Source organism: Neomonachus schauinslandi, chromosome 3, assembly GCF_002201575.2.
Source record: "Neomonachus schauinslandi chromosome 3, ASM220157v2, whole genome shotgun sequence".
Lineage (NCBI taxonomy): Eukaryota > Metazoa > Chordata > Mammalia > Carnivora > Phocidae > Neomonachus > Neomonachus schauinslandi.
The window spans coordinates 158,614,519-158,640,568 of record NC_058405.1 but is presented as its reverse complement, the minus strand read 5'-3'; the positions used below and the strand labels follow the sequence as shown (position 1 = coordinate 158,640,568).

Below are 26,050 nucleotides of genomic sequence, written 5' to 3'. Positions count from 1 at the left end.
TGCTCCCAATCCTCTTTTTCCCCATCTTCCTCTGCTACCCCCATTTTCTTCCTGCCTTAAGCCAAGTTGAACTTCAATCTCAATGTAGTTCTTAAACAATGCATAATTTTCCTGCCCTGGAATAAAATTTCTTCTAATAATCAGCAACAAAACTTTCTTTGGTCAGTGAAATGGAACTAAATCAGGCAGACACAATGCATTCAGGTGCATTTTTAGGTGTTAATGTATTTGCTTTTAAATTCTAAAACAAATGCTTGTTTTTTTTAAAAAAATCAAAAATACAAAAGTGTATAAGGCAGAAAATGAAAATACTCCTTCCATGGGGCGCCTGGGTGGCTCAGTCAGTTAAGCGACTGCCTTTGGCTCAGGTCATGATCTCAGGGTCCTGGGATCGAGCCCCACATCGGGCTCCCTGCTCAGCGGAAAGCCTGCTTCTCCCTTTCCCACTCCCCCTGCTTGTGTTCCCTCTCTCGCTGTCTTTCTCTCTGTCAAATAAATAAATAAAATAAAATAGTAAAAAAAAAAAAAAAAAAAAAAAAAGAAAATACTCCTTCCCAATATTCACTTTTCATAGTTAACGATTACCAGACTCCTCCATATATATACAGAATTTCCCTACACACATATGTTTACATACATGAATTTTTTTGTTGGTTTCTAAAAAGTGAAATCAACTATTCATACTATTTCAAATTCTGCTTTTTTTCAGGTTACTTAGGCTCTCTGTGCCTCAATTGCCTCGCCTGTGAAATGGACAAAGAGGCTGTACCTCTCTCGGGGTTGTTGTGAGGATTAAATCAGCTCATACATGCAAAGTACTTGGAACAGTGCCTGGCACCTAGTAAGTTTTCAATAAATGTTACTTTTTTTTTCTCTTTTTAAAAACATTTTTAATTTAAATTCAAGTCAGTTAACATATAGTATACTATCAGTTTCAGGGGTAGAATTTAGTGATTCATCAGTTGCCTATAACACCTAGTGCCCATCACATGATGTGCCCTCCTTAATGCCCATCACCCAGTTACCCCATCCCCCCACCTACCTCCCCTCCAGCAACCCTCAGTTTGTTCCCTATAGTTAAGAGTCTTTTATGGTTTGCCTCCCTGTCTTTATCTTATTTTATTTTTCCTTCCCGTCCCCTATGTTGTCTGTTTTGTTTCTTAAATTCCACATATGAGTGAAATCATATGGTATTTGTCTTTCTCCGACTTATTTTGCTTAGCATAATACCCTCTAGTTCCATCCACGTTGCTGCAAATGGCAAAATTTTCATTTTTTGATGGCTGAGTAATATTCCATTGTATATATACCACATCTTATTTAGCCATTCATCTGTCGATGGACATCTAGGTTCTTTCCATAGTTTGGCTATTGCGGACATTCCTGCTATAAACACTGGGGTGCAGGTGTCCCTTTGAATCACTAATTTTGTATTCTTCGGATAAATACCTAGTAGTGTGATCACTGGATCACACGGTAGTTCTATTTTTAACTTTTTGAGGAACCTCCATACTGTTTTCCAGAGTAGCTGCACCAGTTTGCATTCCCATCAACAATGTAAGAGGGTTCTCCTTCTTCTGCATCTTCACCAACATCTGTCGTTTCCTGACTTGTTAATTTTAGCCATTCTGACCGGTGTGAGGTGGTATCTCATTGTGGTTTTGATTTGTATTTCCCTGATGCTGAATGATGTGGAGCACTTTTTCATGTGTCTGTTAGCCTTTTCATTATTGCCATAAACTGTCCTCTATTAGTTCACATTAATTTGTTTTCCATTTTTCACTATTACAAACAATGCTGCAATGAAAACTCTTAGGCTTTAATGTGGCACATTGAGCAAGTATTTCTGCTGCACAAATTCTGAGAACTGGAATTTCTGGGTTGAAGGGTAAGCATGTTGCTAGGTCCAAATCACTCACCTTCCAAAATGTGTGTGCTAATATGGCAAATCATGTATGAGAGATTGTCTGTTCCCCCACAACCTTCACCAACACTGCGTATTATCCATGCTACCATTTTTCAAATATGTAGGGGAAGGGACAGTCCAAAATTGGCATTTCTTACTATTTTTAGGTTTCTTCCATCTTGCTATACATTTAGTGAATATTTGTATTTATTCTTCTGTCCTTTGACTATTTTCTATTAGGTTTTTGACTTACCAATTTGAAGAATTTAATTATATACAATGGATATTAACCATATTCTGCTATAAATGTCCAGATATTTTCTGCCAGCTTGTTAACTGTCCATTGGATTTCAAGTATCCTGCATCCTGGAGGATGGAGCTCCATCCTCCCAAGCCTCCTAGCTGGCATTTCTCTAGGCCATTCCATTGCTCTGTTGGAGCAATATCCATTGCACTTCTGAGTGGTACAGATGTGAAAAGACCAGTGGATCACATGTCACACTCTCACCCCGTTGCTGTAGGATAGCTGCCCTTACTTGGCTGTAAACTGGTGTGATGCGGTGTTTCATCGGGATCTCACGAGGGTGCATGTAATATTGCACAGGCCCTTAGGTGGTAAAAACCTTTACCCAGAATGCGTATCTCTTTCTGTTAAATCACTGCTCCTTGCAGCGTGGAGTTGTCAGTGTGCCCCCCAGGGGCTAACTGGTCTCCTGGGACCATGGTGCTAACTTGGGGGCTAGTCCTGGCTTGTGTTGGGGCAGGTTGCACATTCAGCTGTGGCAGCAGCTACGTGGAAGCATAGCACCCATCCCTGCTGTCATGACTCTTCCCATGCCCACTGTGTCAAGCAGTGGGGTGACCAATGGCAGAGAGGGCTGATGTCAAATGCCATTTTGTGTACATACTTGGTTGTTTAGTGCCTCTTTCGTGGTGGGAGATTTCAACAGGAACTGGGCTTTCTGGGTGGGACTGCTGAGAGGCCCAACTAACTCACTTTCCAAAATGTGTGTACGAGTCCAACAAAGCCTGCACGAGAGAGTCTGTTCCCCACAGCCTTCACCAACGTGGTCTCAGGCGGACATAGCAGCAAGTGCTTTCGATGCAACTTCATAATATCCAGCCAATTATTTTGGCGTAATATCTCATTCTGAAGAGTCAGATGAACTTATTTTGTGAATGGAAGAAAGTAAGTTTTCCACATTGTTTTTTCTAAATTTATGTAGCGAACAGTTTATATTTCTAATGTGCAATATGAACATTTTGACAAGTTGTGCCCATTCCCATATACCCATTCATGAGCCTCTTGTCCCCCATCTTCCAATCCTTCCCCTTCCAGGTCCTGCCCAGCTGGCCAAACCATTTGCTACTACACATACATGCCCTAACCTTGGGCCACTCTGTTTCCTACACAGAGTGGATAACCAGGTGCACTACCCAAAACTCTGCCCCTTGGGAGAATTTCCCCTCACCACCTCTGAGTGGGTCTGTAGTGCAGTCACTGCCCATATCTGGCTTGTATGCACATACTGATTTGTGAACCAAGCTTGGACTTTTTTCCAACCAACCCATTTGTGAACCAAGCTCAGACTTTCTCCTTCTTCAGCTTGTCATGATGGGCCTCTCGCCCCACCATCTAGCCATATGTATGACCTGCAGGAGGGATGCTGATATAACAGCAGGGGATAACTGGGTTCCTTCTGATCCTACTTGTGCTTGATTCTAGATGGACCACTTCCATCACACCTTCTTGCTTCTGGGATCGCTTGATTGCATTTTAACAACATCTTCAAGTTATTTGTGTGCATTTTAAAATTTAAGAAGCTCTACATAGTGGTAGACAAAAGGAGGGATGGAAGTGACAGCACTTCTCAGGCAGAGGAACAAGGCTCCAGAGTGAGAAACAGAATGGGGAATTCTGATGACAAAAATGGGGGATGTGAGACAACACTGGAGAGATGGTCTGGGGCCAGATCACAGAGAGAACGTATGCCACCTTAGAGACTTGGGATACTATTCTGGTGCAATGAATAGGAAGCCATTGAAGGGTTTTAAGCAAGGGTGTAACATAATCATATCGTGTGTGTGTGTGTTCCTAAACTTATACATAACATTCACTTTAATCTGAAGAATGGTTTGGAAGGGAAACAGAATGAATGCAGGACAGTAATAAGGAGACTACCACATAGGTTAGAAATAATGGTGGCTTGGAACTAACATATTAGCCATGGGAATAAAGAGAAGGAGGCACAGATGTAGGAGATTCCTCTGAGGTGGGACTGACAGGGCTTCATGCCTGAACAAGTGCATGCACCAAGAGAAGGGAGCATCTTGGATCACTCCCTCATTTCTGGCTTAGCATCTCGGGGATGGCTGTACTGACGAGGAGATCTGTTTGGGACCCATTAAGTTTGAGGTGTCTTTGAGACACATCCATGTGGCAATGAAAGGCAAACATGAAGAACTGCTGCCATCTTAACTTGGCCTTGGGACAAGAGTTCTTGAGTTGAGAGTGTGACAGGGAGAAGGTGCCATCCATTAATTTCTAGTATTTTATACTTCAGTGTAGATATTTTTTTTCCTGCCTTTAATGCAAATGGAATCTTCCAGTGATTTTTGTCCTGCTGCTTAGCCCCCATCGAGGTCTTGTCACTGAAGGCCATTGGGATAAATTTCTTATGATTATCACAACTTCTCAATCTTTCCCACATTTTGTTTCTCTCCACATATGCTTTTTTTTTTAAATTGAGATGTAATACACATACCATAAAATTCACTCTTTTAGAGCGTGCAATTCAGTGGTTTTTAGTATATTCACAGGTTGTGCAACCACCACTACTATCTAATTCCAGAACATTTTCATCACCCCAGAAAGAAACCCTGTAACCCATTAGCAATCACCTCCCCATTTCCCTCTCCCCCTCTCCCCTCAGCCCCTGGCAACCACTAATTGACTCTCTGTTACCATGAATCTGCTTATTCTCAATGTTTCACATAGATGGAATAATACAATGTCGCTTTTTGTGTCTGGCTACTTTCATTTAAAGTGTTTTCAGGGTTCATCCATGTTGTAGAAGATATCAGTATTTCATTCTTTTGTATAGCTGAATGATATTCCCTTGTATGGATATACCACGTTTTGTGTAACGTATTTTGTTATCAGTTGATACAGTTGGGTTGTTTCTACTTTCGGTTATTAAGAATAATGCTATGAACATTCGTGTATAAGTCTGTGTGTGCATATGTTTTCAAATTCTCTTGGGTATATACTTAGTGGTCATTTGGTAAGTCCATGTTTGACTTTTTGAGGAACTGCCAGTTTTTTTCCAGTGTCTGCACCATTTTTATTCTTCCCGGCAATGGATAAGGGTTCCAATTTCTCCACATCCTTACCAACACTTACTATTATCCATCATTTTGATTATAGCCATCCTAGCGGGAATGAAATGGTTTCCGTTGTGGTTTTCATTTGCATTTCCTTAATGACTATTGACTTCAAGCATCTTTTTATGTGCTTATTGGCCATTTATATATCTTCTTTGTGGAAATGTCTGTTCAATTCCTTTGCCCATTTTTAAATTGCATTATTTATCTTTTTATTGCTGAGTTTTAAGACTTTTAAAAATATATCCTGCATAATACATCTTTATTAGATATATGATTTGCAAATATTTTCTACTATTCTGTGGTTTGTCTTTCAATTTCTTGTAGTATCTTTTGAAGCACAAAAGTTTTCAGTTTTGATGAAGTCTAATTTATCCATTTTTTTTTTTCTTTAGTCCCACAGATGCTTGGATACAGTGCCTGGATCCATTTTGACAATAAAAGGAGGCTGATAGCAAATGGGGACATATGAGAAAATGACAACTTTACAGTTCACACTACTAATAAAATTATTTAGAAAATTGCCTTTCACTAGACAGTGTAATTTCTGTTGGTGGATACAAGCCAAATATGAATCACATACAAATCATCATCTTCTATTCCATTCAGCTGGATGGATTTAAGAAACAAAGTAATGGAGAATATCCATTCCATTTTCTAGAGGAAACCAGTTAGTATTTGTGCTATTTAAAATATGATTTCTAAATTGCTTAAGCATATCTATCAAAATCCAAATGGAACATTTAAAATCAGCATCATATAAAAGCAATACTCTGTGAAATGGTTTCTAAACTATGAACGTTTATCTTTCAGACCTAGCATCTTAAAGCATAAAGACCGGATAGACTGTGATGGTGGAAGAGTCATCCCATTTCCCCAGAAGTTTGTATTTGATTCATATGGGTACATTCCAAGGAACATAGGATCCAGGTTTGTCTTTTGGGATCTGGAATAAAAGAACAAATGTAGACGTTTGCAACTTGGAAAACATTTGTGACAGGTGAAAAATAGCATAATAAAAAAACCAAAACAAAACAGGATAAAAACCACCCAGAGGGCAACCAGGACAAAGCAAGGTCTCAGAATGACAGCATGAGCAGTATGGAAGAATCTGGGACAGGACTGTGAGGCAGGGCAGGGCAGCTTCAAGAGTCATCATTTCACACTTGAAGGGGGACAAATAAAAAGTGGAATTAGTCTCTGTGTTCCTCCATAGTGAAGAGATGATTCATGGGGCTTGGGACAAGCTGTAAGGGGTACCACACAGAGCCAGCACTGAGAGGAGGAGTAGGAGGGGCTCTCCCTTCAGTATAAGGAATACCTTGTATATAGTCAGAGGGGTCAATATCAACAGCATGACTTTCTCCCACAGTTAAAATCTCATCAGTGAATGTGACAAAGGGGAGCTGAGATGTTTGCTCTGCAGGGGTGTTGATGCATGAGGGATTCTGCTCTTGGGCTTGGGCCAGAAAGGGCCCTTCCCACTCTACAGTTCAAATCAGGAATTACACGTACTTTCTCAAATATCTGACTGGATAGAGTGGGACAGACTGTTGGTGTGGCCCATATTCTTGGCCTGGGTGTCTTAGGTTCAGGGAACAGTTCCTGAACTCCCATTCCTGACCAATATATCCTGGGAAGGGAACAAAACCAAGGAGGAACATGTAACTGATGAAAGAGCAATGAACCTTCATTTTCAAGTGGTGTAGAACTGAGCCCCTTTGTAGGGCAGGCAGGACCAGGCTGATGAAAAACTGCACTCTAAGGGTCAGTCTACTCTTCCCATGCTCAAATGCCCTCAGGATTCCTGTCACCTTTTCTTCCATGGAAAAACACCATGGTGAGTTAATAAAACTTGACTACAAGGACAGGGAACAAAAATTCAGAATTTTATGAGCAGGTCATACCATTTTTGTGAACTTATCTTCACAGGCCATTCTAATCTTCTCTGGGGTCAGGGGACTATTGAGCTTTAATGGTCCAAACAGGCCTCTCTCCTGTCGTGCTGCATTCACCGCATCATGAATGGCAAAAAACACTGAACATCCCAGGAATATCCCAGACTCTCCTAGACCCTTGAAGAGAAACAAGTCAACCAGATTATGACTCTCTCTTTGTATCTCTATGTGTATATATGTATATGTGCATCTATAGGTAAACATGTGTATAGATGCCTATATAAAATGTTATTACTTCTCAAGATTTATTTATTTTACAGAGAGAGTGAGTGTGCACATGTGTGTGGGGGGAGGGGCAGAGGGAGAGAATCCTCAAGCAGACTCTCCACTGGGAGTGGAGCCCAATGGGGGGCTCAATCCCACAACCCATGAGATCATAAACTAAGTCAGAACCAAGAGTCGGATGCCCAACCAACTGAGCCACCCAGGTGCCCCTATAAAATATTATTATACATGTAACTTTTTTCTTTTAAAAAAGTAATTTGATACTTTAACCTAGTATTCTCATTCTTAGGATTCCTGCCTAAGGAAATGATGCCAAATGGAGAAAGCAGACGTAGGTATGAGATGATTATTGCAAAACAAAAAATCAGATACAACCTGATGGTAACAGTAGTTCATGTTAGGCTCCAAAATTTGAAGTACTTAAAAAAAGTTGTAACAATGTTAAATTAATTTAAAATTAAAATGTTTAATAGGGCCTTTTCTTCTATAAGTCTGGTAAAAACCTCAAACAAGGGCGCCTGGGTGGCTCAGTTGGTTGAGCGACTGCCTTCAGCTCAGGTCATGATCCTGGAGTCCTGGGATCGAGTCCCACGTCGGGCTCCCTGCTCAGCAGGGAGTCTGCCTCTCTCTCTGACCCTCCCCCCTCTCATGCTCTCTATCTCATTCTCTCTCTCAAATAAATAAATAAAATCTTTAAAAAAAAAAAAAAAAAAAAAAAAAAAAAAAAAAAAAAACCTCAAACAACACAGAAATGAAGGCACCTCCCCCAGCCCCCTGCACAGATACCACAAATCACATAAACATTCATTTATTTATCAAGCACAGCTTACCTTCGATGAATACAGGGTATTGGAGCTTTGAGACGGAGGCAGTAGAGAAATGTGCAACTCTGCGGGGATGTCACAGATGGTGGGGATTTTATACTGGTTTGGGCCACGAGTATACAGGACACCCTGAGGAGAATAGTGCAGCTCCTCGATTGTATAAAGTCCCATGCCTTGAATAAATGCACCTTCAATCTGGGGGAGGCAGGAAGAAAAGAATTTCCATATATGAGAAAATACAACCAACAGGAGCATTTCAACTTCATGCTGTTTATTTGAATTTTTAAAACACAGCACAAGAAGTTTGCAGCATGTCCTGGAAGATGTCTCTGAAAGCTTACTTAGAAGTTTACCTCATTTTTGAACATCTTATTCGGTGCGCAGTTCAAAGTCAAAGAAGTTGACTTTGAATCTCAATTGGGCAGTGAAAGTCTAGCTCTAGAAGAGGCCTCAAATAGCCTGTGGCCCAAAGGCCCTCCTTCTTTTGGTCCATGAGCCAGAAGGAACCCTCTGACCGATCTGTCCGTAGCCCCCAGCACACTGACAGGGCTCAGAGCGTCCCCTCACCTCATCACAATCCTGGCTCGCAAGTGGGCGTGGCCTCTCATTCCTGTCCCCTTTCCTCACTTGTTAGTTACATGAACTGTGTTGTGTGCTCTCCAAGCTTCCTACACAGCTTTAAAACGCTCCAATTCTTAGATGTCAGCATGTGGGCAAAATTGGCTTTCCACACATCTTCTGACTTCTGGGTCTCCTCGGTGTGCCGTTTTCTCCACCCCACCCTCCGGCCTACCTTGTGTCTGTTTACGGGGAGATTCTTCTCTAACACAATGTTAGATGAATCTTCCTTTTAAAGGCCTAGACCATGCGCCAGGCGATGTCACCTCCACCTTCTAAGGCAGGCGCCTGTCTCTGGGGCGCCTCCACCGACCTGGCCCCTTCTGGTCTCTGCCTGCAGCCGCACCTTCCATTCCACTGACAGAGGCCACACGGGCACTCGCCACTGTCGGCACCCCCTCCGCCGCCCCCCCACTAGCCCTGAACACAGAGTAGGCTGAATTTCCTGTCTTTAGGTTCTCCCCTCTCCTCCCACCCAGAATGCCTTTTCCTGTTCATTCCCTAAACTGGGGCCTCCCTGAAGCCCGTTTTGACTTCTCCAACCTACCCATTCCTCCCACTCTCCAATGACACGTGTCATGATTGGAGAGTACCGCCAATTATGTTCTGAGCTGCGGGTAGTAAGCTGAATTGCCCACAGGTAGGAGACAGGTGAGGAACGTGAGTGAAGCTTCCAGGTGAGTCCTGACTCCTAGAATCACAGAGTACATGCTTCTCTTAAACAAGGGAGCCAACTGACTTTTCCTTGTGGAAATGCAGCGTCAGTGTTGGCAAATTTTCTGTGTTTCCAAGAAACACTAGCCAGTTGAATACTTAGGTAACACAGCTGGTGATTTTTTAGTCTTGTCAATTATTTCACATTTATTTATTTACTTTTATTCTATTTTATTATGTTAGGTTTTAAATTTAAATAAAAGATAACTGTGGGCAAAACAGGCTACCTATTATTAATGGCTACTGCTGTAATTGTTTGATGTTATCCCAACCTGACTTTAAACTCCTCGAAGCTAGAGCCCATCGTATGCCCAAGGCTTCACACTTAGCCTCCAGTCTACTTTTAATCCCAGAGGTGAGGGGCACATCTGACACCTCTAGGCTTGCTTCTTCTGCCTCCTTCAAGCTCCTCAGTCACAGACCGCATGTCTCTTCAGAAACCACTTAAAACTTCTTTGTTTCCTCCCCTTTTTTAAACAGTAAGAGATTTGAGTTCTGTGGCTGGCCTGACGAATGGATTCTGACTTAATAGGGGTAGAAAACTACGATGACGAATAAGCCGGGTAGAATGTTTTGCCTACAGACCCCCACAGCGGTTCTGGCTTTCACAAATGGGGTTGAGGCAAAGCAGGTACACATACCTGGCCTATGTCAAGGGCTAGGTTTATGCTGCAGCCAACATCCATGACGATGTCTGTTCTGATGTTCTGGTAATAAAAAAGAGCAAAAATGTTTATTTTACTGAGTCCAACGTAGGAGAGAAGGCTGAGAAACAGTTCCTGCCAGGATGCCATTGGTATAGGACTTTCCTGGGGCCACAATACATTTCAGGAGAAAGAATCAACAAAGAATTTTATTGGGTCACCAGTCTATCTATAACTTTCAAAATTATACACATACTCAACCAGCTTAAGCACCGATTTTTTTTTTTCCTTCAGGAACAACAAGAGAGAAAAATATTTGACTTTGTTCCGGCTGAGTGACGTAACTTATTGAGTTCAACCCAGCGCAGCAGACATAATCTATGACACAGAAAATGTTTACAGTCCTCGTGATCCTTGTTGAAAAACCCTGTGGCTACCATACAACCCAACATCCAGAGTCCAGCTGGCTGGGTGACATTGACTGAAGCACAGAACTCAGGGTGCATCAGCCAAAAAGTCTCCGAAACTGTTATCTGCTATTGTAGATTCTTCATTTTGAGAGCAGAGGAAAGATAAATCTAAAGCACAACTTGGTGACCAAAAGTTCCTGATAAGCTACAAATGAGGACTATGGCAGGCCCAGCCAGGTTACTGGCAACACCTTTGCTCTCCAGCAAGTCTGTACCTTCTTTTACTTGACATAATGACGTCTGCCATGACAAATAGATTCTATTTATAACTATTAATGGAACAAAGGAAACCCAAGAGTTTTCTTATTTGATTTGGGACTTTCATCTAACATTTTTCTTAAGAAAATTAGAGAGTGATCCAGAATGTTTTATTACAATAAAATAATAAAACACCTTTCTTCTTTAAGGACATGATGAAATGTAAAGTTCTCTGTGACACCGTTCAGCAAGGCTGGCCTTCCGGCAGACCCATGGCCTCCATTACTGGTGAGGGGAGGTGCTCTCAAGTCTGCAGTGTTAGTAAAAGTTTTGTTTTTAGAGCCATGGACTTACTGTTTGTCACTGTGTTTTGTTAGGGCTGAAGAGAGCAGTTCTAGTTGTGGTAGCCAGCCTCCAAGATGGCCTATGACGATCCCTGCATGCTGGGTTCACGTCCTGATGGATTCCCCTCCCACACTCTACCAGCGTTAGTTTGTGCGACGGACAGGATATGTGGAAGTGCTAGCACATCACCCCGGTGTTAGGGTGTAAAGGACTGTGGCTACTGTCTGGGTGCTCTCTCATTTGCTCACACTCTCTTCTTCCTTTGCATCAGTCCCTCTGGGCTTGGGGGCAGCCTGCGTGTCCTGAGGACACTGAGACATCCCATAGAGAGGTCCTTGTGCTAAAGAATGGAAACTTCTGACCAACTGCCAGTGAGAAACTGAGGCCTCCTGCCAACAAGCAGGTGATGGAGCTTGGATCAGATTTTCCAGCCACTATTGAGCTTTGGGAGGACTGTGGCCCTCTTTGACAGCTTGATGGCAACCTTGTGAAAAATCCTGAGTCTGAATCACCCAGATAAGCCACTCCCAGATTTCTGGCCCTCAGAATGCTGTCGGTTAATAAATATTTGTTATTTTCAGCTGCCAAACTTGAGAGTAATTTGTTACCCAGCAATAGATAAGTAATATATAGATGTAGGTTCAAAGTGAGGGAAATTCTGTAGGAATAAGAACAATTCTAGGGGCGCCTGGGTGGCTCAGTTGGTTAAGCGACTGCCTTCGGCTCAGGTCATGATCCTGGAGTCCTGGGATCGAGTCCCACGTTGGGCTCCCAGCTCAGCAGGGAGCCTGCTTCTCCTTCTGATCCTCTCCCCTATCATGCTGTTTCTCACTCTCTCTCTCTCCCTCAAATAAATAAAATCTTAAAAAAAAAAAAAAAGAACAATTCTAACAACATAAGGAGAATGACTGAGAAACAGGCCTCCAGGGAGGGCCCCGGGTGGCATGTTACATTATAGCCCTTTACTTAGGGGTATACCTAACCTGAGCTACAGATCTAGCTTTTTTGAATGCATCTGATAAAAAGACTGTTTAGCACATCTCTTAAGATTGTTCAACTAAGTCATAAGAACACACTTTAGAATTTCATACCAATTATTCATACTAACTATTACCTTGTTCTTAGATCTTAACAAGGCCAAGGCATATACAGATAAAGAAAACCCAAGTGATTAGGTTTTCACCAAATTTTTCTTTGAGGGAGAAGGTGATGTAGAAATTAGTTAGCCTGAGAGAACTTTCTACTGAACTAAAAGATGACAGCTACTCTAGCATGAAAACCATGCTTAGAATGATCATTGTTGTGTCCCAGTCCAAGATTCCCCAAAAGTGGTCTGGTCTGGGTTGGAGTCTGAACAAACCAGATACTTTACCAGGCAGGTTCAATAAAGGTATATACAGTTTCAAAGATTAGGCTGACTATAGTTTTAAAAAACATACATGCCAGAGACCTATTAAATGAAAACTTACATCTTATCATAATCCAAGATACAGTCACAAAGTATGTTGGGAAATATAAAGACCTAGAGCTTGCTTCTGGGTAGGTTTTGGGACAGATTATCACATGACAGTTGTGAGGGTATCACAGTCCCATTGAATGTATTAATGATCATTTATTATTATAAACAGTGGCCAGTAAGTAGCTTCATTGTAGCTGGGTCCCACAAGGACCGAGATACAAGAGGAGAAACTCTCCTTGAAACAGAAGTGCATGTGTGTGTGAGAGAGAGAGAGAGAGAGAAACTGTGTGCATATCTCCTCACTGCATCCCTTAAAAGCATAGGGATGCCCTTAAACTATCTAAAAAGCAGGATCTAGCTAGATAAAAGATATCAAAAGCTGGCCACTAGCTTCCCCGGATTGGCCCTTGGTGCTTGTTAGCAGGTTATGGATGCTTACAAAATCCTTCAAAAATGTCATATGATGGCATTTTATGTAAGAGTTCAGGACTGCTGGTTAGACCAACGGTCTACATGAAAACTCTCTTTAAGCTCTGTTTCTTCCTTGAAGTGGTTTCTTTCCTGATTCCATTTAAAAGGGCCAGGAAAATAAAGAAGAGAGGCCGCCGGTCATTTTCCATGGAAGCAACCACAATACCAAGGCAATTGCTGAGCTTCTAATTTTTTCTGGTAACAGAGAAACTATCCTTAGCCAAATACATGGTGCTTCTACAGTGCTCAGACAGATGTCATGTGCGGAATTTAGGTGTATCTGGGGTACAACTGGAAGACCTTTCCAGTTGGTACTGACCTTATGAGCACCTGTCAGGCAGTCTATTTCAACTTCGGAACAGGCAGCTCCATAAACAAAATATTCAAAAGGATGGCCTTCGCCTGTCTCCCAGTTCATGCTTGACTCATAGCCCCTGGAAGAAACAGAATTCTTGAGGAGCGTTGTTAAGTGACTCAGTCCCCTAACTGCAGACCCTGATGATTAAACAGACCCATAAGAGGCTGTGTTCAGTTTGCATGTACAGCAAACCAGCGGAACACACTTGTACAATGATGTGCCAGCATGTCGTGCGTGCAATAAATCTGTTGAACAAATGTATACTTCTTTCTTATTAAATTTGCTTTGTCTGATAAAAACATTCAATTGCTCCTCACCAATGAATGACTCCTTATGCCTGGAAGTTAGGTGCTCACTCTGTGATTACCCAATCTATTACTTTTCGTTAATATTGAATCATGTCATCCTACTGTCGTCAGACTTGGGGAATTTCACCTGCATTTTAGACCAAACACTATTTCAAAGCTGCACATTCGCCTGTTCGTCTGTCTTTCCGGCTCCAGGATTCAGCCTTCTGTTTGCAAGACCAGGCCCCTGGCTCTCATTCTTTGCTACTTCTCTGGTTTCCACGCCTGCTCTGTTCCTCACTCTTCCTCAAGGACCAAATGGATGTCACCATAGAAGAGGCGCGTGCAGGCCAGCAGCTTGCCCGCACTTTCTCCCCTTCTCTCCTCTGCTTCCCCGGCCTGGAGGTGGCCGTTAAAAACGCTTCTCACACTTACTCCTGATAGCCGACCAGTGCCCTGAGACTCCCTGGAGAACTAGCAGCATGACAAATCAGTTGAGACTTTCTGATTCACCCTGTTCTCTGATGGCTTTCATTTTCCATTAAAATAATCTGATAATTATTTTCCAAAGTAGGTGAGTGACAATTGTTCAGCGTCTTGACAACACGTGCTTATTGTCAGCTTTCTTCTTTTTTGCCAATCTAGAAGGTGTGAAATGGTGTTTATCTTATTATGGGTTTAATTTGCATCCCTTTACCTTTGTCTCTTAAGGATACACTAAGTTTTCAACAAAACCTCAGCTACTGCTGTGGGTTCCAAGCACTAACCTCAGAGAACCCTCCAGTACCGCCCAGTAGGATTCGAATCATCAGCTCAAGCCGTATTTTATTTTATGTGCCTATTTTTCCCAACAGAAGCCTCTCTGGGCATTTGGATTAAATAGAAGCTAAATGTTGTATATAACAGTGGGTTAATAGAAGGTCACCCAAATCAACTTTTTTCCAAAATTGCAAATGGAAGTGAAACTCTTCCTCAAGCAACAGCTGCTATTTTTCATAGCATGTGATCAAAAGGACTCTTTACCTGAAGTATCCAGTAGCTGAAAGACTAATGCTTTCATCAAAAGCAGCTTGTGCCTGGGAAATAAGAGGAAAGATGATGTGATGATGATGTTTCAAGAAAGAATCACTTGCGGCTTCAATCTTGGTTTCGCTCTAGGTGAAATGCAGCTATCAGTACTAATAACCAAGAAGAACCAAGATTAAGGTATTCCCTTCTGCATTCTCTGCCCTCGCGAGCACTCGCTGTCGCTGCCGTGAGTAATGGCATGTGTTCGGGGCCTGTGATGTCCCGTGACTGCCCAGGTATGTTACACCCGTAGTCGGGACTAGAACAGCCCACAGGCCTTCTGCTGATGAAGAACCTCACTCGGTCTTCTGAAAAGACAGCCTATCCACCGGGAATGTTTCAGGAGACAATGAGGTGGTTGTTGTTTTAGTACCAGGTATTCATTGGTCTTGGGAAAGTGGCATAATTTTGGTACATTGTACCACTGACATGGTAAGTTCTCCTGACTCTGCACTGCACGTAGTTGACTAATAGACAGAAAAATGGGGGTTAGGTCCACGTCCCCAAGTCCGAGAAAGGAAAAGGTGAGGAGTGCAGCAGAAGAAAGCACGCTGAATGGTAGCATCTCTGAGGGCAGAGGCCCGGCTGTCTTGCACGGTATCCCTCTTCAGTCAGGCTCTCTCTGCCTTTTGTTGGCTCGGAAAGCACAGGGCAGAGGGCAGAAATAAAGATGCCCCAAAAGGATTGAGAGCTCCCATAAATATGAATTATAGAATGAGTCCTAACTCTGTGGAAGAGCAGGACCCATTTCTAAGGAGGATTCCCCAAATGCTATTTCCCCCGACCGATGCTTTTAATGCGACATCCTCAGTCAGCCTGACACACACTCTCAGCTTTTACTGACATCCATTCCACACCATCTGGTACTTTATAACCTATTACTTTAAAAGTATGCTAGTTGACTGCAGAATGTGCGTTTTCTCTTCCAACGGGGTTGTAAGTACATCGAAGGAAGCAGTTGAAATTTCCACTGCATTTAATGCCTACTACTGGTTGAATACATATCCAGTGGCTTGGTTTCCTATTTCTACATGAGTGCTTATGTGATTTTTTACTTTTATAGAAGGATTGTAGTGTTGGCTTTCCGTTTAGGAACGGTGGAACCCAAAGGAGGAGAACAAAGAGATTTACAGCTATTATCTAGAAAATACCTGGGATCCATCGGAAGAAACATTAATTTGTTCTGGCTTAAAAACAAGGGCTTTGGGTAGAAAAACAATCTTTCTCTCTAATGGAGAATTTTCCCAGATGCAAGAGTTCCTCTACCATATTATGATAATGTTTCCACGTGCAGAGAGCCAAAAGGCCTCTACTTACCGTTATGTAACTGTAGTACCTTTTAAAGTGCCATTTCAACTGATATTTAATTCACACATTTTTCCTCCCTCCTTTTTTCCCCAACATAAAACACAAAAGTAACAGTGATTCTCACCCAATCCTTCCAAGTGCCTTGAGGATTCTTGCTGATGATGGGTTCAAGGCGTTTTAGAAGAGTCTGACAAGCATCCTAGGGATTATTTTTTAATTAAAATCATTATCATAATTTCAGGCAAACACTAATTTCAAAACCACAACATATGTGTCATTACAGAGTTTGTTTAGGAGGCCCACAGGCCCTCAAAAACAAAGAGAAGGTAGAGACCGACCCTTTAAGAGGTGATGTGAAAGGTTTCCCAGGGGTGGGGTTGAAGTGTGAGCTGGTCTTAACGATGAACCGTCTAGGTTGGGGGGCCTGTAATCCATGCTAAGAGGTCAGGACTTAACAGAAAAACTGATGGCAAACCCCCAACCGCTGTTTTTAAACACGGCATGGTCAGATTTATTTTGTGGGAAAGCTCACTCTGTCAACATGAAGCCAGAGTGAAAGGCAATAAAACTCCGGTGGAGAGACAGAGCCTTGTAATGGTCCTGGCAAGAGGTGTGAGTCTGAATCCAAGCAGCGATATTCCCGGAACGTGGATGTCAAAAGACACAGAGATATTTCTGAGTGGAAGGGAAGGATCCATGAGATGTCAGGAGTGAGGGAGGAAAGGAGATGGATTTCCAGCCCAGGAGAGCAGCTGGTTATTGTACCATGTACTGAACCTGATGCTGGGGGAAAGCACGTTTTTCACCAGGAGGGTGTGAGAAGGAGGTAAGAACTGGATTAAACCTCAACATCTTCTGAGCTCCACCCACGTTCCTGGCCTGGTGGGGCTAATGATTTGGATGCCGTGGCAATGATTTTTACCTTTACTGCCAGCCCGTTGAGATCGGCCACCACGGAACCTCCAGAGATGTTTGTATTAGGGACAGTTTCTGTGCTTGTCCCATGCAGGTGGATATTAGACATTGGCATCCTTAATTCACGACTAACCACCTGAATTTTAGAGGAGAGATTCTTTCCACGTTACTTTGCTTAGTCACAGACTTGTGCACATACCCACAGAGTGGCCCACGTGTGAGCCCCCATACACGCAACAGGGACAGGCGGGTAGAACTGTGAATTCCTCCAGCCACAAAAAGTTCTTTTCTAAAGACCCTGTATAGCTAGTCTGGACCCTAAACCTTGAGCACACATTCTTGTTTCTTTGACTTTCTTACGTGCAATAGCATCAGGAAGAGGAGGCAAAGCCCCAAGCCAACACAGGAGATGCTTCACGTCTTCATGAAATCAACACCTTGAGGCCTTTCCTATCACCTCACTCTGCAAAATTCTAGCAAAGTCCCTATAATCAGAAAAATGCAAATCAAGGCAATAATGAGATATTATCCTTCACAACTATTAAATTATCTAAGGTTTTTAAAAAAGCCGTAACGGATAAAGTTGGTTAGTGGTGTAATGAAAAGCATACTTTCTGGAAAACAATTTGGTAATAAGTGTCTGTGATTTAAGGTACACTCTATGACCCAGCAATTTCATTTCAGGAAATCTATTTTAAGAAAATAATCATTAATTTGATGACAGGCTTACATACAAAAATATTAATTGAAGTATTCAACAACTGGGGATGGTTAAATAAATTATACATACATCCACAAGCAGCCATTAAAAAGCGTGATTGCAAAGAATTCTTAGCCACAGGAGGAAGTGCTCACTCTATATCAGATAGATAGGTGAAAAAAAAAAAAACAAAACAGAAACAAGCACAGGGGAAAAAAGAGAGAGAGAGAGGCAAACCAAGAAACAGACTCTTAACTATAGAGAACTGATGGTTATCAGAGGGGAGGAGGGGTGGGGGATGGGTTAAATAGATGACAGGGATTAAGGATGCACTTGTCCTGATGAGCACTGGGTGTTGTATGGAATTGTTGAATCACTATATTGTACACTTGAAACTAATATTACCCTGTATGTTAAACTGATATAACTGTATGTTAACTAACTGGAATTTAAATAAAACACACACAAAAAACCAGGATACAAAAAATTATATAAACAGCATGTTAGCAATTTATGAAAAAAGAAAGACAGAAAGACCTCAAAACAGTGCTTACTGCTAACTGGTGAAACTGTTCAGAGTCTTTTTAACAATTTTTTTTGCCCCTTCCAAATGTTTTAAAATCTTTAATATTATTATTATTTGCAAAATAGAAACAGTACCTAAAAATTAATCTAAAGTGAATGAGTCAAAAAACAGGTAGACTTTGATTAGAAATATCCAATGTGATTTATATTATCGATTACACCAAGTCCTAAAAAGGTCGAGAAATGATGCAATACATCAGCATCTACACATCTTCTTATTAGCCAGCAAAGGTTCAAAAAAGACAACTCGCTTGTTAATACTGGTGTCCGCCTCTTTGTATGGAATTGTTGAATCACTATATTGTACACTTGAAACTAATATTACCCTGTATGTTAAACTGATATAATTTGAGAGTCTCTTGGTTTTTACAAAACACCTACATTGGTACCTGTTTTCACTCACTGAAATAAATCTGAAGAGGATTTTCACTTTTAATAAAAAAGATGAAGAGCCAAGATAGCGTTCAGTGTTTGCTTGGCAGCGGACGGCTGCGGAAGCAGCGCTGACCCCCAGCAGGGAGAGCAGAACCCCAAGCTCCTGCCCCGGAGCCACACTCAGCATCTGGGCATCAAGCTGCCAGAGCTGTGAACTGCATCTGTCACCATCTGTGCTTTATCTCCATTTATGTTTACATCCATCAGCAAATCAGAAAATATTAAGAGAGGTTAATTTGGGGGGGGTCTGGAAAGGCTCAAAAATATTTTCATATAAAATTTTTTTTTCGATAGAGAGCACAGATAGGCAGAGCAGCAGGCAGAGGGAGAGGAAGAAGCAGGCTCCCCACCGAGCAAGGTGCCCGATGCGGGGCTCCATCCCAGGACCCTGGGCTCATGACTGAGCCACCCCTATTTTCATATAAATTAATGGTAATTACAACTTTGCTTTACTCCATTTTGGTTTACAAAAGGTTTCAAAGCAATACTTTGTTTGCAGATGGTGGGAGAGACCTGCTTACCCAAAGGAAAGCAACAAATAAAGACACAATCTTCTATAGCAATAAGACAACCTGAGACTCTTCTGCCACATTCTTTTAGGACATTCAGTTACAAAACCGGCTGGTTTATCCAGTTTCCGTTAACAGCTTAACAGTTTAAGCTGTCAAAGCTAAAATCTTGTATCTTTTTCATTTTGGAACACAAAATACACATGCTTGGTTTCTCTCTCATACACAGCTTACAAGCACACACCCAACTTAATCCAACTAGTTGCATACTTACCTGAATCATTTTAGTGTGGACCCCCTGACCCATTTCGATCCCACCGTGAGTCACCAGCACAGACCCATCCAGGTAAATGTGAACCAAGGCAGCAGCCTATCCAGAAAAGATGACAAGAGTTTCCATGATCTTTTGGACTGATATTATCACATGTCTCATCAGTTAAAACATTTTCCCTGGAGAGCAATGTATAGAATTGTCAAATCACTATATGGTACAGCTGAAGCTAATATAACACTGTATGTTAATTACACTGGAATTAAAATGAAAAACATGTAATAAGCTGTTCTAAGCTCAAAGACATACAGAACAGGGCAGAACCTGACCTACTCTGTCATTTGCCAACCCTTACTTTAGTAGTTTAATGTTAACCAGGTATCAGCATAAAAACTGTCCTCAAAAACCAAATATGTGCTTCACTGTCAGTCTATTCTAGAAGGTATTAAAAAGTACCAGATGAAAATAAATAAATAAAGAGAATAAAACATTTTCCCTGGAAATGATCCCCTCCTTTCCATCTCCTGCTGAAATACGCACACTTTTCCCAGTGCCCTGAGAACACTGAGCAGAGCCAGGCCAGTGCTGGGGCTTTGAGGCTGGGGCAGGACGACCCTCCGTAAACTGCTATTTCCTCATGAGGACATTTGAGGATCTCCCCAATCCAGAGTGGAACAACAATCTAGGTTTGGGGTTTGGTTTTTTTTTGGGGGGGGGGTCAGTTGTAAAATGCCAAGTTAAGTGCAGATAGGTTGGGGCAGGGGAGAATTGTTTACATGAACACATAATCCCATAGTGGTAGGTATGATAGAGAGAAGCAAAAACAAAAACCCAAATAAGATGGGACAGACAGACATTGTTTGCTGCAAAATGAGCCAAGCCTACCCCAAATAATCCTGGCACAGAATTATAGGGCTTTAGTTGGAAGGGAACTTGGAAGTAATCTTATCTAACTGTACAGCTCCCCACAGGGACCGAGAAAGAACCAAACTGCTAACACAGAATTAAAGGCTGCTATAATCAGAAACATCCAGACTCTAGCTAAAAATGTTTTATAATCAACACCAATGTGCCTTCTTGCAATTTTGTCCATGCTAGACTAAGGGGGATGAAGATATCCCAGGAGGCTGCAGAGAACAAGGATGGCCTTTTCACTTTGTATTTCTAGTGTAAGAGTAATATTAACAGCATGTGGTCCTGGTGAAAATGTCCCAGTGGTTGCACTGTGGTTTAGGAAGCCCTGCAAGGCACACTTCTGTAGCTGTTCAACTGGGAAATGCTAACCTCATAGGTGTGGTCTGGGCCAGCAAGGGGTGACTTAAAGCTCTGTCAGCTAGTTTCTTAATATCTAAGCTTGTAGGCAGCATGGCACAAAAACCTAGGATTTGTAAAGGCAGGGTCTTCAGAAAATTCTAGTAACAAGCGAATAGGTATACAATGAAGCAAAAATTTTAGTAAACCTTCATTACTCAGATTACCTATAAACAACCCTGGTCATAAGTGAAAGTCAATGAAATTGCATGACAATCACCAGATGCACCTAAGGAATGAACTACATTCCTTGATCGATTCTCTGATGACCAGAAGAACTTTTATTGCCACTTGTGGGCCCTGAGCCACACTTGGAGGACTGCCTCTTTATTGATACCCAAAGGTTTACATGACTCCAGTGAAACAGAAGCTTCTAAGACACTGACAGTGAAAATGGGCTCTAGTTACCTGGGTCAGCGGGTGTACCCTAGGGATGTATTGGTCAAATAGGGACATAGGAATAACCTTTCTCAGCCCAAAGGAGAATCTTAGAACCCTGAGGAAGGCATTGTTGCCATGATAATCACTTGGACTTGGAAGGATGCAGCAGAGTGTTTTACTGTTTGTTCACTCATCACTCCTGGAGATGCCATCTTGTGATCCCGACCATTTGTTCTCAAAATAGTAAAGCTAGGGAGTGGCATCCCCTACAGATAGCCTGGTGCTGGCTGCCCCAGCTGCTCATCAGATGCCGGGGGATGGGTGCAAGGGCTGCTCCAGGCTCCATTCTCTGCCACTTTATTGCTCTCTGCTAGAATGGAAGCCCCCTGAAAGGAAGGGCCATGTCCTAAGGCATCCTTGGAATGCAACATAGTATCTCCCACATAGTAAGCGCCCAGTAAAAGTCTACAGCGATTTGATCTGTTTCTGAAGCTTTTAAAGTCTGTATTTGGCCTCCTGTATTTGGCTCTGCAAGCAATTTAGAAGTTGCTTGTGGGAATTTGTAGCTGCCACACGCCCCAGAGCCACAATCCCAGTGGCTTGTGCAGTTCCTCCATGCGTGACCCTGCTGGCCACGGGGCTCTGCCCGCATGGGACTGCTGAGGAATTTGTTCCCTGTGCTGCTGCCATCCCCTCGGGGCACTGAAAATATCAAATCTGGTTCAGTTAAGTGGCACCACCGGAGGGTCCACTGTTACTGCCACAAAGGAAAATTCTGCAAAGCTTCATCTGTGAAATTGGCACGACTGGAGCATGAGAACAGATGGTTCTCCGACACAGATTGGGGACCTAGTCTGTGAAATCTAAATCATCCAGCAGGGGCTGCCGGGGTTGGTGAGCAGTTTGCTTTCGTTCCACGGATTCCCAAAATGTCTCAGCCACTGGAGCATTTGAATTTCCACCCTGTGTCAGGCGCCATGCTAAGGTACCGGGGATGCAGAGCTTAATTAGGTCTTGTCTGCTTTTCCGTGTCCCGGGGCTAGTCCTTAAATACATCGGAGGGGAGGTACGTGTGAGCCCCTCAGCTGTCGCAGGCACAGGGGCTGCCCCTGCTCAGGGAGACGGCACGGGAGGATGAAGACATGTGATCAGACAGTCTCAAAGTCCACTCTCACGTTCTGTGGCTCAATAGCTGGATATCCTTGGGCCAGAGAGTGAACGCCTATGGGCTTCAGGTTCTCCTTCTATAAAACAGAATCATACCTATCCAACGAAGGTGAAATGGGGCATTACGAATCCCCCAGCCTTGGGCCTTCTGATAACCTTCCTAGTTCCTTCCCTCCTCTGTTTGGTTTGCTTTAGGATCGCCTTTTGGCACACGGCTTCCACGGAGCAGCTTGCCCGATTGGACTCCTCGATTCGGCCCTACACCAATGTTTCCAGCATGGATGCTGGCCTCCGGGGAAGACGGGAAGGGCTGGTGGTCTGAGAATGAAGTCGTACTGCTGGCTGTGGTCTGGTTTCCTCCCGGCTGAGCTGAATCCCACCTCAGTTCCCACCAAATGGTGCCACAGAGGGGCAGCTTGATGGAGCTGAGAAAATACTGCTCCTGGAGCCTCTCAGACATGAATCTCCAGCCTTAGTCCCCCACTCTCTAGATGTGGGGCTTCAGGCAAATTATTTTAGCTCTTGAAACCTCAGTTTCCTCACCACTAAATGAGGCTACAAATCTTATAGGTTGTCCTGAGGGTTGAATGAGATAAAATCTAAAAGGGGTGCTCAGTAATTATCATTATTTCTTAGATAAAAAATTTTTGAGAAATTTCTGATATGGGAAATGGGCCAGGTCTGGTCTACTGTGGAGACCAGATGTTAGGTAAGGGCAGCAGTTAAATCGAGACAGCCTACCGCATCTACCACGGTTATGTCCTGGGGTTGCCAGGAGATCTGTAAACAACAGGGACTATTTTACCCAGGGATCCTGACTGGTCTGCTCAGGGACAGATGGACCAGACTCATGTCTTCGTTAGCTGCCCGCTAATCAGTCTAACCCTCAAACCAAGATTCACTGCTCACTAACACTTTCCTAGTGGTGGTTTTCTCCTCTCCCCTCCTTCTGAATGATCTTTATTCCTCTACCACAGCCTCTTGACTGTCTCTCTCATCTGGGTAAATTGCGTGCAGACGACTAAATGTCTCTGTGTTGTTTCTGCTGTCACAAACAGGCGAGGAATGGGACGGCTGCAAAAGAGACTACCACTTGTATTGTTACGATGCTCCTCTGAGCTACTACTGGTCTAAGCAAGCACGGAACATTCTCATGATCATACCACAGTTGAGCCAGGATGGTTAGGTGAATGGATCAGCATGCGAATGAAGGAAGAACCTTCCTGCCCATTTTTTTGGGGGGGGCCTCCTCTTCTCCCTCTACACACAGCATACTTACTAGTGCTCCTCACAGCTCCATTCCCATTTATCCCTAATCTGTCATTACTCAAAGCACCTGCCATTCCTTCTTCATAGTTCAGGGGAAGGTGTGAATTCTGCAAAGGGGGGTGACCACAGTTTTGAGGGCTCTGCCATCTTCTCTACATATACGTATGCATACGCAAACGTATGTGTAAGAATGTAGATAACGAGGGTCCCACATCACTGCTGTAGAGTGAGCTAGAATAGCACAGACCACCAGCTGTTCGGGTACGTTTCATTCAAGAATGAGGGGGCAGATGCATGCACCAAGTGGGATTTAGCAAACAAAAACAAGCAGGGAATTTATTTAATCAATTGAAGAAACTACAAGAACAAATTTCTTCACATTTTTAACAGCTAAGAAGGGAGCAAATTTCTAAAATTCTGTTTTTAAAAAAATTATTTAAATGAGTTACTCTTCTGGGTTTAGTTTATCCCACCCTCCAAAAGCCAAATGCTGTGCAGCTTCCCATTTCTATTTCACGGTCCAGTGACACTGCAGCACAGAGGGGCTGGAAGAGGAGTGCTGGCAGTCATCCATCTCACCATCTTACTTCATACTTGAGTGATCTGGGCCCAGAGCAAGTTGACTCAGTTGCTTAATGCCAGGACCAAAAGCAGATACCAGCTATCCCGATTTCCCAGCAAGAATGCTTGTCACTAATCCTGGGGATTCCTGCAAAGGAGCTCTTATCTCCTCTGGAGAAAAGCTAGCTTGACGGAGGACAGCTTTGGGGAAGGTTTACAAACCGGCATTGCAACCCTATGGCTAATCCACCTTCACAGAAAGTCTCCTCAACACCTTCTGATTGGTCTGTTTGGAGAACTGACCTGACCAAGAGCAACTGAGCCAAGGCCAACAGGAAACTTCAGGGGTACCATGGCCAACCCTTTCTTCTTCCAATAATTCTCTGAGTTGAATTTTTCCACGACCGCTTTCCTTAGGGAGTAGGAAGACATGGCCATACATTCTTTCCAACACTGAATCAGGTTCTTGGCATTAATCTCTTGTTTGTAGGGTGTCTGATCAATTTCCTTGTACATGTTTATCATTCGGACCTATAAAAGAAAAGGAGATCAAAACGGGAGGAGAGGCAACAGATGTAGTCTCTTCCATCCACTGTCCTCCTAGTCAAGTTCTGCTCATCCCATCAGGCCCAAACTGAGTTCCACTTACTCCTTGTTGAAGCCCTTCCTGAAGCCTTCTCTACCTGAATCCTCTATCTAATATGTTAGCACTTAACATGCTTTCTATGCTGCTCTGGTATAAGTTCAAAGGGAGGCATCCTTTCATTATATTTCTTATATAACTCAGTATAGTCCTGGTACACTGTAGATTCCTCTAATTCGAGTTGCATTTGTGAACATCTGTTGAAAGGTAATCCTGAATTTAACTTTCAGGCTACATGATCTACACAATTTGGATTGTTCAGATGCTGTGGCAAGATAAGACTGCTCATCCTAGTTATTGGTTATGTTTAAACAGATAACTAGGATGAAGAACAAATTAAGATTCTTTTTTTAAGATTTATTTATTTATTTATGAGAGAGAGAGAGAGAGAGAGCAAGCGAGCAAGCGAGCATGAGCAGGATGGGCAGAGGGAGGGAGAGAGAGAATCTCAAGCAGACTCCATGCTGAGTATGAAGCCTGACTTGGGGCTCGATCGCTTGACCCTGAGATCATGACCTGAGCTGAAACCAAGAGTCGGATGCTTAACCAACTGAGCCATCAGATGCCCCAGGGAAGGCGGTATTTTTTTAAGGGTGGCTGTTTTCTGCTCTGACTTCCCCAGGGGTGGAGGGAGGTCATTATCTAATTATCCCTATGCTATCAAAGGCGCCAGCACATCTGGGAAGGAGGCTGTGCTGAGACGACCAGAAGGGAGGAGCAGGGACCCCCAGGAGTTCAAGAGACATAAAGAAAATGGCTCCTGCCTAAGGCCACCGATTCTAATATTGAATGGAAAGAAAGAAGGCAGATGAAGTGGGGACTGGGGCTTTCCAAGGTTTGCTGCAGCATGAGGCAAAGAGGCATGAGGAAACCTGCCGGAGGTGCCAGCTGAGGGTGGCTGGAAATGTAACCCACCCTCACAGAGGCTGTCCATTTGTGAGAGAGCTAGCAGAAATGGAGCCCACAGAAACATACTTGAAAAGTGGCCGCATCTCAGCAAGGAAGGGCCGAGAGCTCGCTGGGCAGAGGCTGTTCCCTCTGGTCCTCCTCTCCCTCTCTGCCCCAA

At 43.1% G+C, this 26,050-nt stretch overlaps 1 protein-coding gene across 1 annotated transcript in view; it reads right to left on the bottom strand.

Annotated features, from left to right (window-relative positions):
• Positions 1–5,530: 5,530 nt before the first annotated feature.
• LOC110592052 (aldehyde oxidase) overlaps positions 5,531–26,050 on the bottom strand; it is a 74,087-nt gene continuing 53,567 nt past the window's right edge. The window contains exons 27-36 of the mRNA XM_044913618.1: positions 24,645–24,872; positions 19,656–19,751; positions 17,160–17,288; positions 16,362–16,436; positions 14,885–14,937; positions 13,536–13,650; positions 10,271–10,336; positions 8,304–8,492; positions 7,198–7,365; positions 5,531–6,236 (exon numbers count right to left, since the gene is read on the bottom strand). Of these exons, the coding sequence (XP_044769553.1) occupies positions 6,186–6,236; positions 7,198–7,365; positions 8,304–8,492; positions 10,271–10,336; positions 13,536–13,650; positions 14,885–14,937; positions 16,362–16,436; positions 17,160–17,288; positions 19,656–19,751; positions 24,645–24,872 (1,170 nt within the window). The 3' untranslated portion in view covers positions 5,531–6,185. The remainder of the gene's footprint in view (positions 6,237–7,197; positions 7,366–8,303; positions 8,493–10,270; positions 10,337–13,535; positions 13,651–14,884; positions 14,938–16,361; positions 16,437–17,159; positions 17,289–19,655; positions 19,752–24,644; positions 24,873–26,050) is intronic.